General features: G+C 43.1%; 1 protein-coding gene across 1 annotated transcript in view; it reads right to left on the reverse strand.

The window, feature by feature from the left end:
- Positions 1-16,148, reverse strand: part of LOC122945394 (aldehyde oxidase-like) — a 186,771-nt gene that overhangs the window by 124,190 nt on the left and 46,433 nt on the right. The window contains exons 4-6 of the mRNA XM_044304465.1: positions 11,410-11,518; positions 10,284-10,410; positions 9,327-9,388 (exon numbers count right to left, since the gene is read on the reverse strand). Coding sequence (XP_044160400.1) covers positions 9,327-9,388; positions 10,284-10,410; positions 11,410-11,518 — 298 coding nt within the window. The remainder of the gene's footprint in view (positions 1-9,326; positions 9,389-10,283; positions 10,411-11,409; positions 11,519-16,148) is intronic.

Consider the following 16,148-nt stretch of genomic DNA (forward strand, 5'->3'; position numbering starts at 1 on the left):
GAATAAATCCCAAATTTACCAAAAATTAGGAAAAATTCTCAATTATCCTAATTTCCATTTCTCTGCGTCTAAAACAGAAAGTGATACCTAATAAAATATTTATTACTTAACATTCCCCATATGTCTACTTTATGTTGGCATCATTTTGGAAATGTCATTTTATTTTTTTAGGTCGTTAGAAGGCTTAGAAGTTTAGAAGCAATTCTTACAATTTTTAAGAAAATTTCCAAAACCCACTTTTTAAGGACCAGTTCAGGTCTGAAGTCCCTTTGTGGGGCTTACATAGTGGAAACCCCCATAAATGACCCCATTATAGAAACTACACCCTCAAGTTACTCAAAACTGATTTTTACAAACTTTGTTAACCCTTTAGACGTTCCACAAGAATTAAAGGAAAATGGAGATGAAATTTAAAAATTTCACTTTTTTGGCAGATTTTCCATTTTATATATTTTTTTTCTTTAACACATTGAGGGTTAACAGCCAAACAAACTCAATATTTATTACCCTGATTCCGCGGTTTACAGAAACACCCCACACGTGGTCGTAAACTGCTGTACGGGCACACAGCAGGGCGCAGAAGGAAAGGAATGCCATACGGTTTTTGGAAGGCAGATTGTGCTGGATTGGTTTTCTGAACGCCATATGTTTTTTATTTTTCTGCCGATCGTCTTGTGCAGGGGCTCGTTTTTTGCAGAAAGTGTTGAGGTTTTTATTGGTACCATTTTTGGGTACATAGGATTTTTTGATCATTCATTATTACACTTTATGGGGCAAGGTGACCCAAAAATTGGCTGTTTTGGAACAGTTTTCATTTATTTATTTTCACAGCGTTCATCTGAGGAGTTAGGTCATGTGATAATTTTATAGAGAAGATCGTTACGGACGTGGCAATACCTAATATGTATACTTTTTCTTATTTATTTAAGTTTTACACAATAATAGCATTTCTGAAACCAAAAAAATGATGTTTTAGTGTCTCTATAGTCTGAGAGCCATAGCTTTTTTTTTTTTCTGGGCGATTGTCTTAAATAGGGTATCATTTTTTGCGGGACGAAGTGATGGTTTGATTGATACTATTTTGGGGGTCATAAGCCTTTTTGATCGCTTGCTGTTGCACTTTTTGTGATGTAAGGTGACAAAAATAGCTTTTTTGGCACAGTTTTTTTAAAATTTATTTTTATGGTGTTTATCGGACGGGGTCGATCACGTGATATATTTATAGAGACGGACGTTACGGACGCGGTGACACCTAATATGTGTATTTTATTTTATTTTTTCATTTTTTTATAGGAAAAGGCAATGTCTTTTTTTTTTTTTTTACATTTTTATTTATTTATTGATTTATTTTTACTTTTATTATTTTCACTTTTTTTTATCAGTTCCCTCTTGGATCTTGAAGATCCAGTGGGGCCGATAGTTGTACTATACTTTGCAATGCTCTTGCATTGCAAAGTATAATACTTCCAGACTGCCTGTAGGTGGACGCCAGACTGCCTGTAGGTGGACGCACTGGACGCCTTTGCCATGGCAACCATCGGGCGCTGCAATCACAGCGCTGCAGCCCCGATGGTGGAGAGGGGGAGCCCCCTCCCTCTGTTAACCCGATGGATGCCGCAACCGCAGCATCTATGGGGTTACAGGAGAGTGTCAGCATAGAGCTGACACTCTCTGCTGATGGCGGCGGCTCAGGAATGGAGCCGCCGCCATCGCACACAGAATGGGGAATCGGGGGCAGCGCTGGGGGGGGGGGGCGCGCCGGCGGCCAGAAAATTAATGCAGGGGCGGGGAGGGGGCGGACCGCATCAGGGCAGGAAGGAGATCAGCACAGCTGCGCAGGAGGCACAGATCTCCGTGGCACAGGTCAGCGGGGCACAGATGGGGGGGACCACAGAGGGGCACACCAAAGGCTTGGAGGATCGGGGGGCACGAGGACACCTTACCGATTTCAGGCTCTGATCTGCAGAGCGCAGATCAGAGCCTGAAACCGGCATTTTAACGCTGCCGCGATCCGATTGGTTAGTCTGCACAGACTAACCAATCGGATCGATTGCCGGCAAGGGGCCACTCTGATTGGTCCCTTGCCGGCATTACTGCACTGTATGCTGTCCGTGACAGCATACAGGGCAGGGGCAGAAGCTTTAATCCAAGCGCTTTGCAGCGCTTGGATTAAAGAGCTGCCAGAACGTATATATACGTGGTAGCTGCACGGGGTATGTGCAGCTATCACGTATATATACAGATTGCATACGTGAAAGGGTTAACATTATAAGATCCATAAGTCAGCCAATTCTAATCTGTGAACGTGATTGACAATAATTTCATACGAATATACATAATAGTGTCGACATTTGAACCTTAACATTCTACATCTATAGAATAAATGCTGAAAAGCCGGACAGATAGCATTTTCCCCGTCTCTTCCCACCAACCCGCCACCCCCACCCTGCAGGGAGAAAAAAAAAGAAAAAAAAAAAAGAAAAAAAAAGAAAAAAAAAAAGAAGGGGATCCTAATTAATTAGCCGTGTCCCAATCTTTCCATAGACTATTCCACTTTGAGTAGGATCCTCTTTGTTTGTACAGGATCCTCTCATAGCTTTTCACTTTCTCCACCAAACCCAGCCAGTTCTTACAATCTGGGGCAGAGGAGCAAAACCAGGATCTAGAAATCAGAAGCCTCGCCAAGAACATCACCTTGATCAACAAGTGACTTTTTATGGGTTGATGATTGACCTCAGATAAATCTCCCAGGACCCATATCCTAGGAGACAGAGGAACAACAATTTTAAGTTTACGCGTCAGATTTTTTTGGACCAGGCTCCAGTACCTCCTCACCATTGGACAGTCCCAGAACAGATGTAGATGATCTGCCCCGGGATGGCCGCAGCGGGGGCAGTTAGAGGAGGTCCGAAGTCCTCTTCTGTATAGCCATATAGGTGTCGCATAAATTTTGTGCAGAATATTAAATTGAACAACAATGTGATTAGAATTGTGTGAAACCAATTTTAAGCTTTCCCCTATATTCTCCCAGTTTGGGGGACCCTCCTCTGAAAGAAGAGAAGACCAGGCTCTCTGTCCTGGAGAAAGAACATCCCGAAAAAAATTATCCATTAACTGTCTATAACAGTAAGATAGTTTAATTCTCGTGGCAGTTTTCTTACAAATTAAATCCTGTAAAAATAAAGGAGTGTCTATAATAAAAAGGTGACTGTTCAAAGTGCTAAAGAGTGCTGACCTCAATTGAAAATATGCGAACCAGGCCACCTCACCTAATTTTGCCCTTAGTTCCATAAGGGGCAGAATTTGTCCACCGCTGACTACTTGATGTAAGTACTGCACATTTTTAGTCCTCCAGTACTGACTGCAACTTAAGTCGTTTAGATTAAGAAGTTTCGGATTGTGCCATAATGGGGTGCAGATAAGCGATGCCTTAACTGCGCACCAAGCCCTTATAACCGACCAGGTCTTTATAGCCATTCTGCAGAAAAGTGTGTACCCGCTCAGTATATTTAATAGGTAATCGGATTCCAGTACAGTGAAGAAATCAGAAAAACCTGCCTCCTTCACCACTTTACTGCAGAAAGGACTATTTTCCAGTCACTAAAAAGGCAGAGTTGGGAGGCCACAAAATAACCCCTAAAATATGGGAGATTAAGACCTCCCCGCCTATAAGGCATAAAGAAATAAAGTGCCTTCAGTCTCACACGCTTCCTCCCCCATAGTAAGTCATTAAGCATCCACTCTATCAATCTGAAATGCTTGTCTGTAATCCATATAGGCGAGTTGCGCAGGACATAAAGAACCTGGGGCAGCACTACCATTTTTATTAATGAAATTCTATCCTCTCTTGCTTGCAGAATTTTCTGCCATATCTTAATTTTTGCTCTCAACTTCATCAGCAAGGGGAACAGGTTAAGCTGTAGATATTCCTGAGGTTTGGCGGAAATTATTATCCCCAGGTACTTTATTGAATCAGAGATCGTTATCTGATTATTTAATTCGCCTCGCAGCTCGTTTATCGGGAGAAGTACAGTCTTCTCCCAATTAATCTCAAGTCCGGATATGTCGGAAAAGTGACCGACCAGATCCATTATGCGAGGGAGGGTGGTATTTGTTTGATGAATAAAAACCAGAATGTCATCTGCGTAGAGGGACACACGGTCATGCTTCCCCATTATGCCAAAACCGGCCACCTCCGGATCATGTCGTATCATGGCCGCTAAGGGTTCGATATAAATATTAAATAAAAGGGGAGAAAGGGGACAGCCTTGGCGGGTGCCTCTTCCCAGAATAAAGCTCTCTGTCATCAAATCATTGATCCTAATCCTGGCGACTGGGGAGTTATAGAGTAGCTGGACCATTGCCATAAATTTTGGGCCGAAGCCCATTTTTTTCATTACCTCCCAAAGAAAAATCCACTCCACCCTGTCAAAGGCTTTAGTAGCATCCAACGACAGGATGGAGCGGGCGCCGCGCCCCGGGGATTGAATATTCATAAATAGCCTATGCAAATTGTGATGGGTGCCCCTGTTTGGCATAAAGCCGTTTTGATCCGGATGAATAATCGTAGGGATAACCCGCGAGAGCCTCCTAGCAAGGACTTTTGATAGTAACTTAGCGTCTGTGTTTAATAGGGAGATTGGTCTATAGGAGCTCAATTCGGCCGGATCTTTATCTTTTTTTAGAATTAGAACAATAAGGGCCTCCATCATAGAGTGTGGTAATCTCCCTCCCTGTGCTGCTTGGGAAAAAACCTCCAGCAGCTGGGGGAGGATCACCTCACTATGCTTGCGATAGACCTCATATGGAAGGCCGCCTGTTCCTGGCGATGAGTTCCCCGAGACGGACCCAAGGGCCTCCTGCAACTCAGCAAGAGAGAGCTCCTCCTCCAGATATTCTTTTTGAGTTTCATTTAACGTAGAAAGTGGAATTTTCTCCAGGAACCGCATCACCAGTTCAGACGACAGTCCAGGGGAAGATCTATATATCTGAGCAAAATATTGTAGAAAAATATTCCCAATTCCCTCTGGGTCTGTTATGGTTTCACCCTCTACATTACGAATTGAGATGATAGATTGTTTTTTCTTATCTTGTTGCGAAATTATTCTAGCTAGAAGCTTGCCCGGACGTCCAGACTCGATGAAATAATTGAGCCCCTTGAAGAATACCCTGTGATTTGCTTTCTCTGTTACATATTTCTCCAAGGAGCAACTAGCCTTCTGCATCTCTTGCCTATTGTGCTCAGTGGGATGGCTAGCGTATCGCTCAGCTGTGAGTGCAGCGATCTTACCCAGTTCCTCCTCTTTCTTCCTAAATGTTCTCTTTACTGCGGCAATCTCACTTATAAAGACCCCCCTCAAATATGCTTTCAAGGCATCCCATACTATGTTGATATTAGCAGAGGGAGGGTTAACCTCCCAAAAGGAGGATATCAGTAGTTTAATTGTCTGCAGATTGTCCAGAATAGTGAGCCAATATGGATTTAGCTTAAATCCTAGCCCCCTAGTATCCTTATTCTTCCCGCTGCGAACCTCAACCAGTAGGGGTGAATGGTCCGAAACTGTTCTTACTCCGTATCGCATCTTACAGATATTACTCAGATTGCTCTCATTAGTAAATGCTAGATCGATCCTAGACATTGCTCTGCCCCCCCTACTGACACAGGAGTATACTCTCTTTCCTCCACCAAGATGTTCCCATATATCCACCACTCCCACCTCAGAGCAGAATTGAGGCAGCGGGGAGTTACAAGGATACCTCCCCTTTTCCACATCAAGTGAAAATCTGTCTTTATTATGATCAATGACCACATTAAAATCCCCTATCAGGATTAAGCAGCATTCTGGTCTCTTTTCAGAAAAGAGCATTAACTGAAGCAGTGGGTACATTGAAAATGGCGGAGGTATATAGAAAAAGGCTAGGATATAACTATCACCATTAAGCTTGCCATGCAAGAAAATAAATCTGCCCTGGGCATCTATATGAGATTTTTTAAGGGAGAAGTCTATGGAGTTATGAATAAGAGCCGAAATACCCCTGGAGGAGCCACTAAAGGTAGAATGATACGATTGGGACTGCCATCCCGTTGTCAGGCGGGACAAGGTTTCCCTAGTTAGGTGAGTTTCTACTATACAGATAATTGCTGGAAGATATCTTTTTAATGCGTCCATAATCGCTTGCCTTTTAACTCTTTCCCCAAGTCCTCTGACGTTCCAAGCTACAATTCTAGTGGACATCTCTCACAAAAGGGAAAAAAAAAAAAATAAAAAAAAAAAAAAAAAAAAATGACCATTCCTGCAAGGTGGGTCCCCCCCCCCCCACTCTTGATCCGCCCGAACTAGTCAGCGAACCTCTAACCTCCGGCCGTTCTCCCCCAGCCGGGCCCCCCCTCCTATCCCTCCAATCATAGTGAAGCACAATTTCAGATGCCCTTTTGATCCATCCAGTCTGATGCCTGTTGTGGTGACTCAAAAAAAAGGGAAGACCTGTTATGAATTACTCTTAATTTCGCTGGGTATTGTAAGGAGTATTTAAAGCAAACCTTTCACCTCATTTTCACTTTTTAAACTATCAACAGTACGTTATAGATTACCTTTAGTGTGTTGTTATCCATGTTAGGTGCGCTTTCCTGCGCTCTTTATTCATCCAGAAATCGGCTTATAAAGTTCAAATTTTGTGCTGTAACAGTCAAGCAACAAGTCAAGGGGGTAGCCCGTTCCTCTCCTCTGGCCGTACCGCCCCTGCCCTAACGCCGCCTCTATGCCATGTAATTGACAGCAGGCTCACTCGCAGGGACGGCGCTTCTGAATCCTGCGCATGCGCCGTCCTCCTCATTCGCCGCTCGCTCCCGTCTTTCTTGCGGACACAAGCGCAACCATGTAAGAGAATAGCGCATGCGCCTGTGGTTCCTGCCTGCTTCTCTTCTCTACCTCCCGTGCGCGCGCTCCACTATCTTCATAGTGGAGCGCGCGCACGGGAGGTAGAGAAGAGAAGCAGGCAGGAACCACGTACGGCGCATGCGCTATTCTCTTACATGGTTGCGCTTGTGTCCGCAAGAAAGACGGGAGCGAGCGGCGAATGAGGAGGACGGCGCATGCGCAGGATTCAGAAGCGCCGTCCCTGCGAGTGAGCCTGCTGTCAATTACATGGCATAGAGGCGGCGTTAGGGCAGGGGCGGTACGGCCAGAGGAGAGGAACGGGCTACCCCCTTGACTTGTTGCTTGACTGTTACAGGACAAAATTTGAACTTTATAAGCCGATTTCTGGATGAATAAAGAGCGCAGGAAAGCGCACCTAACATGGATAACAACACACTAAAGGTAATCTATAACGTACTGTTGATAGTTTAAAAAGTGAAAATGAGGTGAAAGGTTCGCTTTAACCTCCTTAGCCGCCAAGCGTTTCTTTATCTCTATAAAATTTCTTCTTCTTTCCTGAGTCTGCCGCGCAAAATCAGGAAAGAAGAGCAGTTTTGTACCCTGATATTCAATAGGTGTACATTCTCTTGCTCTCCTCAAGATACTATCTCTATCCGCGGACAGTAATAATTTAATTAAGACTGCAAGCGGGGGTCTCCCTGGGATGGGTTTCCCTCCCGGAATTCGGTGGGCTCTTTCTATTTGAAACATAGAGGAAAAGTTATCGCTGCCAAAGCTATTCATAAGCACATCTTTAAGTTGTTCCTCTAGATGACGGCCTTCAACTCCTTCTGGGAAACCGATTATACGAATGTTGTTGTGCCTTGATCTATTTTCTAAGTCCTCTATCTTGTTTTGAAGTGCTTGATTTTCTGAAGCAAGAAGCAAAGTTTTAGATTTTAATATGCCCATGTCAGTTTGCAGAGAGTCAACGGATTTTTCCATGCTATGGACTCGATCCCGAATCTTTACTAGATCTTCTCTTATTAATGAGATATCGCTCTGCACTGACCCCAATTGAGTGGACATTCCTTGCACTAAAGTGCCATTATTTTCCACAGCACTTAGGATTCTGTCCAAGACAGCTGGGTCGCATTCGGTTCGCATTTGTACAGAGAGGCTTTCCTCGCCTACCTCCTGATCCGCGTCCTCTAGACCATCCTGGGAGAGTTCATCGTTTTGGGAGGTTTTAGCTGATTTTTTCGTCTTAGCAGGGAGTTTGGTTTTAGCAGGATTTTTATCATTTAGAAAGGGCGACTTCAAAAACTTTTCGATTTTGTTCTCTGGGGTCTTTGCCCCAGGCTTAATTGCAGAGGAATCAACTGAGCGTCGTTTTGGGGCCATTCTCCCAAGATTTCCCTTCTTTTTTTTTTTCTGTTGCCTTTCTTTTTTTTTCCTCTCCTTCCTTCCTCCTTTGATTTGCCACAGCTTTTTCCCCTGGTTGTTTTTTTTTTTTATTCTTCCCCCCCCCTGCCTCCCCTATATCCTCGCCTTTGTCTTTTCTTTTACTTTGTACTCTCCTTTATATTTCTTTTGATTATTTTCACGCCGGCTGCCTTTTTTTTTTTTTTTGCGTAACGCAAAGTTTCGGCAATAAACTACACCCTCTTTGCTGCCATGTACACTACTAACCCCTCTCTTCACCAATAGCATAGAAATCAGCAGTACTGCAAGTGTAGACTGAATAAAATGGAATACTTATTTCTCACGTGACCAGAGTGTGATGTCCAGAGCCTTAGTCCCAGTGCACGCTGTGGCTAACGGAGGAGAGGGGCGACGGCGATATAAGGTATAACGGCAGCAAGATATCCGGCAGAGTGACAGTCCAGCATCCGCAGAAAGCAGCAGGGTGAAACCAGGCGAGCAAGGCGGTTCGGCCACAGGGAGAGGAAGACAGCAGGCAGGGCAGCACCAGCAGAGCCCATCAATCAGAGCCAGTCAAGGGCCCAAGCAGAGCAGCCACAGCGAGGACGGCAGACAAGAAGCGCCGAACGGCAGACAGCAGGCAGAGGAGCGGGGCAGGCGAGGAGGCAAGGAGGCACGGCCGAGGGACAGAACACCCAGAGCAGGACGAGAGAAGCAGCAGCAGCACACGGCAGCAACAGGAGAAGCGATCAGCGGCCAGACCAGGTAAGATTCAGCGTCTCAGAGCACGAGTCTTGGCATCAGCTGTTTGGCTTCAGCTGGTCAGCATTAGCCTGGAGGGGAGAGACGCGCTCCCTCACGTCATCCCGCCCACTCCCAAAATGACATGGATGTTATTGGTTTCTTCATGATCGGAATCTAGCTTTGGGATAACAGTTATTCTTTTTTCTTACATGTCTATGTCTAGACAAACAAAACTCTTGAATAGTTAAGCTATAGATGATGATGTGAACGATTTGCTTATTTATGCCTTGCACGGCTCACCTTGCAAAAGGTCTTGCAGCCATCAAGTATTGCTCTGTATCCTGTACAGCGGCACAGATTTCCTAGTGAGAATAACAGGATTGTTTGTTAAATGAGAAGGATATTATTATTATATTAGTAGTGTAGATGGCATATTTAGTACATTTTATGTAAAATTTGGCCTGTCTTAGGCTACTTTCTTTTTGCTGGATCCGTCATGGATAAGCATAAACGCTTCTGTCATGATAATACAACTGTCTGCATCAGTTCTGAATGGATCTGTTTGTTAGGCTGAGTACACGCTTCATTTATTTGGTCAGTTATTTCTATCAGTTATTGTGAGCCAAAACCAGTAGGTAAGCCTACTCAGAGATAAGGTATAATGGAAAGATTTGCACCTGTTCTGTGTTTTTGACCTGTACCTGGTCCTGGCTCCCAATAACTGATGGCAACAACTGACAAAATAACTGAAGTATGAACTTGGCCTAAGTCAATGGGGGACGGATCAGTTTTCTTTTGTGTCACAGAAAACAGATCCGTCACCATTGACTTATATTGTGAGTGATGATGGATCCGTCTTGCTTCGCATCCCAGGACGCACTCAAAAAGCGTGCATCATGGGAACACAATGAAACAGAACAGAATGCATTCTGGTGCACTCCTTTCCCTTCAGTTCAGTTTTGTCCCGATTGACAATGAACATGGACAAAACTGAAGCGTTTTCCCCCGCTATTGAGATTCTATGATGGATCTCAATAGCAGAAAGGGAAAGCACAAGTGTGAAAGTAGCCTTACTTATCTATGATGTGTTAGAATAAAAATATGTTACTATGTAAAGTGTCTATTTGCCAATAGAAGCCAGTGTACATCTTTTTCCTGATGCAGTTTAAAATATTGAAGTTACACTTATATCACCAACAAAGTAGGTTGTCTGATTTAGGATTTCTACATGTGTTGAGTTGTGTTTATAGAACATACCTCCAAGAGCTTCATATATCTGTTCCATAGTTGGTTCTGGATGATTTCTCAGCAATGAGTACATGGACATCACCATCCCAGGACTACAGAAACCACACTGAGACCCATGAGCTTTAGCTATCCTTTCCTGTGATTTCAAATATATACAGTACATGTTATATACTCTGTAGCTTCCTAGAAACTGTCCATAAGCTGCTGTTGATGGATCTATTGTTCTTACTCTCTTCCTTTACTTTTTACCTTTGGTGCGTAATGGTGCCATACTGAGAACTGGTGGTCTGATTAACATCATAATGGGTTTTGATTCATTGACCCCTTAAAACTTCAAGTTTAAGTTCACTAAGAGATGAATATTCAATGCAGGTATTAGGTATTGATAAATTTATCTGGGTAGGTAAAGATGAGTTCACACTTCAGTTATTGGGTCAGTTATTTTGATCAGTTATTGTGAGCTAAAACCAGGTATGGATCAAACACATAGAATAGGAGCAAATCAGATTACTACTGGTTTTCGGTCACAATAACTGATGGAAATAACTGACCAAATAACTGAAGTGTGAATTGAGCCTTAAAGGGTTCCTTTTTTGGATAAAGCATAGAGCATGCACAAATCAAAGCCCTGCATGGTTGTTGTCTGCCTATGTAAGTTTTCGTTTCCAAATTGAATTACGGTATAATGGATTATGCCACAGAATGCCTTATTATGCAATCAAAATTCTTTAGGTGCCTTATTACAATATGTTCAACTCAGATCCAGGAATACCACAATGTGCAAAAATGTCTTGTAGAACAGAGCGTGCTAAGAGGGATATGTCATGAGACACACAAATCAGTGCTTAGAGTGGATAAAAACAGTAGGAGAAAATGAAGCCAAAATCATAAATGGAGGACAATTTTTTTTTGTGGACCCGTTGAAATGAATGGTTCCGTATACGGTCTGCAAAAACGGACACGGAAAGAAAATAGGTTTGCGTGCATGAGGCCTAAATGAAATGCCACATAGCACACAACAGTCTTGATAAATCAGGGCCTGAATCCAAAATATAAAAAAATAACTGAACATGGGAACCCAGCCTAAATCTAGACAATTCTGAATACAATAAAATAAAATGTCAGACTTTCTCACCTGTACTGGGTGTAATCTGCTGGTTGTGCTTCCAATCCCCTCCACCGTAGTGATTGCTGCTCCATGTAGAGAACAGATGGGCAATAAACAGGCATTGGCTGAATAATGTCTAGGTTTTGTTAAGGAGTAAAACAACTCGAAGGGATTCATATATTGAAAATATCCTCAGTATAGGTTATCAATATCTGTTTGAATAGCCTGCAGTTCTTGGGTGAACGCTGTGGCCTCTTTTTAGTCCAGTCCTGTTACAGTCATCGGCCCAATGGTTTATTTATCAGCCCATTGAAGTGAATAGGCCTGAGCTGCAATAATACGCACAGCTGCTGTACAATGAATGCTGCTTTCCTTGGTATGCTGTGAGGAAGCAGCAGCGTTCACCAGGGCACCACTGCCTCTTCAAACACCTGATTTGTGTCAGACCCCCCTCCGATCAGATAGTGAGGACATATCCAGAGGATAGGCCATCAATATATGAATCCTGGAAAATTCCTTTTAGGGCTGCACATTTTGTCATGTTGCCATTACCTGCCGTGGGTGGGCATGGCCTGCCGCCTTACTCCATAAACTAAGTTAGTCAGCACAAAGAAATTGAAATAAATGACACATGCACATCCACTGAAGTGCAAGAGCAAACAGAAATAAATATATATGGGGAAGGATGCTAAAACAAAAGCTTTATTATAATGTATAAGTAAAATATAGGTGTGTCTACCCAAACTGCACAAAGCAGCTGATTGAAACGTCACTGATTTATGGGACCAACCATCATAATAACCACACTGGTAAAGGTGGAACTGCAAAAGTTTTGGCCGATAGGCTTTCAAAGGTGGTTAAAGGTATAATAAACATAGATCAAACAGGTTTTATACCTGGTAGAACGATATACTCAAACATAAGAAGGCTGTATCTAAATATCGAAGCCAATAGAACAGAAGCGGGGGAGAAAGCTGTACTATCATTGGATGCCCAAAAGGCATTTGACTGTATTGAATGGGAATATTTATGGGCAGTATTAAAAAGGGTCGGTATAGGGGAAGGATTTATAAGATGGATACAATTAATATATCAGGATCCGCGGGCTAGAGTGATGGTGGATGGGAGCTTGTCCCTGCCCCTTACCCTATCTCGGGGCACTAGGCAGGGATGCCCTCTCTCTCCACTATTATTCGCTATCGCGATTGAACCTATGGCATGTATAATAAGAAATGATGGGGAAATTAAAGGTTTTCACTATGAGGGTGGGGAAGAAAAATTGTTAATGTACGCGGATGATATTTTGCTATTTATGCACAATACTGGAGACCAGTTTAATAGAGTTATAGATATAATAGATAAGTTTGGATTCTTTTCTGGATTAAATATTAATTGGGGGAAATCACATATGCTGATGCTGGGAGAGGCACAACCACAGGGGTTTTTGAAGGTTCAGGTGTTGGGAAAACAAGAAAACTTTAAATATTTGGGGATACAAATTTCCGGAAACATAGGAGAATATGAAAAATTAAATGTACTTCCCCTAATAAAAGAACTTAGGACCAAAATACATGTTTGGCGTAGATTACCAATTTCAATACAGGGTCGTGTAAATTTAATAAAAATGGTCTTTCTCCCTAAAATATTATATGTCCTTCAAAATGCCCCAATTAGACTGTCGCAGGACACTTTTAGATTACTGGATAGTTTAATGGGTGATTTCCTCTGGAAAGGTAAGATTCCCAGAATAAAGAGAGAGATACTTCAGCTCCCAGTGAAAGAAGGTGGACTAGCAGTTCCGAACTGTTTTTTTTTATTATATATTCACGCAATATGGTCAAATAAAGAGTAGCTTAGATGGTTTGGTGGGTAGGCAGGTAGTAAACAGATTGGGATGGAAAGACGAATGGAACTTTTTAGAAGTACTGGAATCAGGCACTTTGGGGAGAAATAGTATTGGAAATAGAGTTTTAAACTTAACGGAATACATATGGGTGGAGATTAAAAAAATACTAGAGATTAAAGGGTTTCTGCAATACACACCTTTATGGAAAAACATTAACCTTAAAGAACTGCAGGGGATTAAGATGTATATAAACTGGGAAAAAAATGGGATGAAATATTTAAACCAGATATTTGAACAGGGTAAATTGAAAGATTTTAATACAATGGTTAGAGAGTTTGGTATACCGTATAGGGACTTATACAAATATTTTCAGCTTAGGAATGCATTGAGGTCAGCTATGCAAGAGGAAAAATATAAGATGGAAAGATCTGAGCTATTGTACAAATTCACTAATGTGGGTGAAAGAGCAGGCATAACGGCAAAAAGATATAAGATATTGATGGAAGGAAAAAAGAAACGGGTTATAATATTAGCTAGAAAAAAATGGGAGAATGAACTCCAATTTTTTACGGAAGAAAAATGGAAAGACGCATTAGGGTACTTTCACACTTGCGGCAGGACGGATCCGACAGGCTGTTCACCATGTCGGATCCGTCCTGCGGCTATTTCGCCGTGCCCGCGGACCGCCGCTCCGTCCCCATTGACTATAATGGGGACGGGGGCGGAGCTCCGGCGCAGCACGGCGGTGCACGGAGAAAGGCCGCCGGACTAAAATTACTGCATGTCAGGCTTTTTAGTCCGGCGGCTTTCTCCGTGCACCGCCGTGCTGCGCCGGAGCTCCGCCCCCGTCCCCATTATAGTCAATGGGGACGGAGCGGCAGGTCCGCGGGCACGGCGAAATAGCCGCAGGACGGATCCGACATGGTGAACAGCATGTCGGATCCGTCCTGCCGCAAGTGTGAAACTAGCCTTAAAGAACTATTCTCGAGTCTCAAATAGGGGTTCACATAAGATCTCACAATTCTTTGTAGTCCATAGGTTGCATAGATCCCCATGGATATTGAAAAGAATGGGTGTTAGAGCCTCGGATGATTGCGTAAAATGTGGGGGACAGAGAGCCGACTTAATGCATTGTTTTTGGAGATGCCCCAGATTGTTTAGATATTGGACAGAAATAACAGATACTATACACCGAATTTTGAAGGTTCAAATATCAGAAGATCCCATGACTTGTATTCTGGGGGCAACCGAACATCTGGGTCTAAATAGAGACATAAGTATGGTCCTGAGTAAGGTGCTATTTCAAGCTAGACTCTTAATACTTAAGAAATGGGTAGGTGCTGACCCTCCAACAGTTAGGCAGTGGAGAAAAGCAGTGGATGATATGATTAAAGAAGAACGGGTGATGGAGGGCCATAGCAGTAAAGAAAAAACTATGGATGAAATATGGAAGAGGTGGCTACTTTAGGGCTGGATAGATACACTTTTTTTTTTTTTTTTTTTTTTCACACGTCTCCCTCTCCCACTCCCCAAGGGAGGTGGGAGGGGGGGTAATTGGGGAGTAAAAAAATATTTGTATATGTATGGAATAGGATTGGAATGTCCTCTCTTTTTTGATGGTCCAAAAATGTAATTTGTATCCAATCTATTGATGAGGAATTTTGAGATGATGGAAATAAAGAGATATCTATTTAAAAAAAAAGGTGGAACTGCACAGGAGCAGAATAATCGATGTGTCCCACAAACTAAAACCCACCAACACTAGGGGGCATATCACCACAGGGTCCTGGGTGTGAGACCTGGGTGTACAGCTGGATACCTGGTACCATGTGTAGCACCAGATATCACCACTAACAGTGGATGTCAGCGCGCAGACATCCACTGCACTGAAACAATACAGGTGCAGGACTGAGACAGAGTAAGAGCCGCTGACTCTGACTGGTGTGTCAAGAGCACCGATTCCCCTGACACAGTCCTATGTAATCAATGCTCCGTTTTGGCGGCTAGGATGCGGACCCATTCACTTCAATGGGGCCGCAAAAGATGCGGACAGCACTCCATGTGCCATCCGCATCCGTGGCTCCGTTCCGCGGCCCCGTTAAAAAAAAAATAACATGTCCTATTCTTGTCCACGCTTTGCGGACAAGAATAGGCATTTATATTGCTGGTGCCTGTTCCGTTCCGCAAATTGCGGAAGGCAACAGGGGCGGCTTCTGTTTTTTGCGGATCCGCGGTTTGCGGACCGCAAAAAACGGCATGGCCGTGTGCATGAGGCCTTACTATAACATTTACTATACTTACAGATGCAAAGTTTCTTGCATACATTTTCATCAAATATCACCAAAATCTGTGTTAAAATCTGTATGTAAAATATGCGGATTGATTTCTTCCAGCATGGTCAGATGTACCCTAAGGCCCCTTTCACACAAGCAAGTTTTCCACGCAGGTGCAATGCGTGATGAATCTCAAATTTACTTAATAAGCATAGCATTAGCATTAGAACACTTTTTTGTACTTTATTTGGTTTGCAGAGTGCTGTTGCATTGTATTTTTTTCTTTGTGAACGCATAGCACCCGCACTTAATCCTGACCCGTTCATTTCCGGAGCCAATCTGCCACACTCCTGTGAAAGAGGCCTAACAGGTGACCATGATGTGGGATCACAAAATGTAATCCAATTGTGTGCTAGGAACTGTATATTTATAAAACTAATTTCACACGGGTATGTCCAGTTGGGGAAACCCACTCTGTGTGATGGCTGCATTTTCCTGAGCGAACACTGCTCCTCTAACCTGAATTTACAGCATCAGAAGTCACTGTGATTCAAACACGAGCGTGGTTCCTGGACTGAACACACTCATGTGAAATTAGCCTAAGTATATTAAATATTGCATTAATCAAATCACATATTCAATGTTTA

This window comes from Bufo gargarizans, chromosome 8 (genome assembly GCF_014858855.1).
Source record: "Bufo gargarizans isolate SCDJY-AF-19 chromosome 8, ASM1485885v1, whole genome shotgun sequence".
Taxonomy (NCBI): domain Eukaryota; kingdom Metazoa; phylum Chordata; class Amphibia; order Anura; family Bufonidae; genus Bufo; species Bufo gargarizans.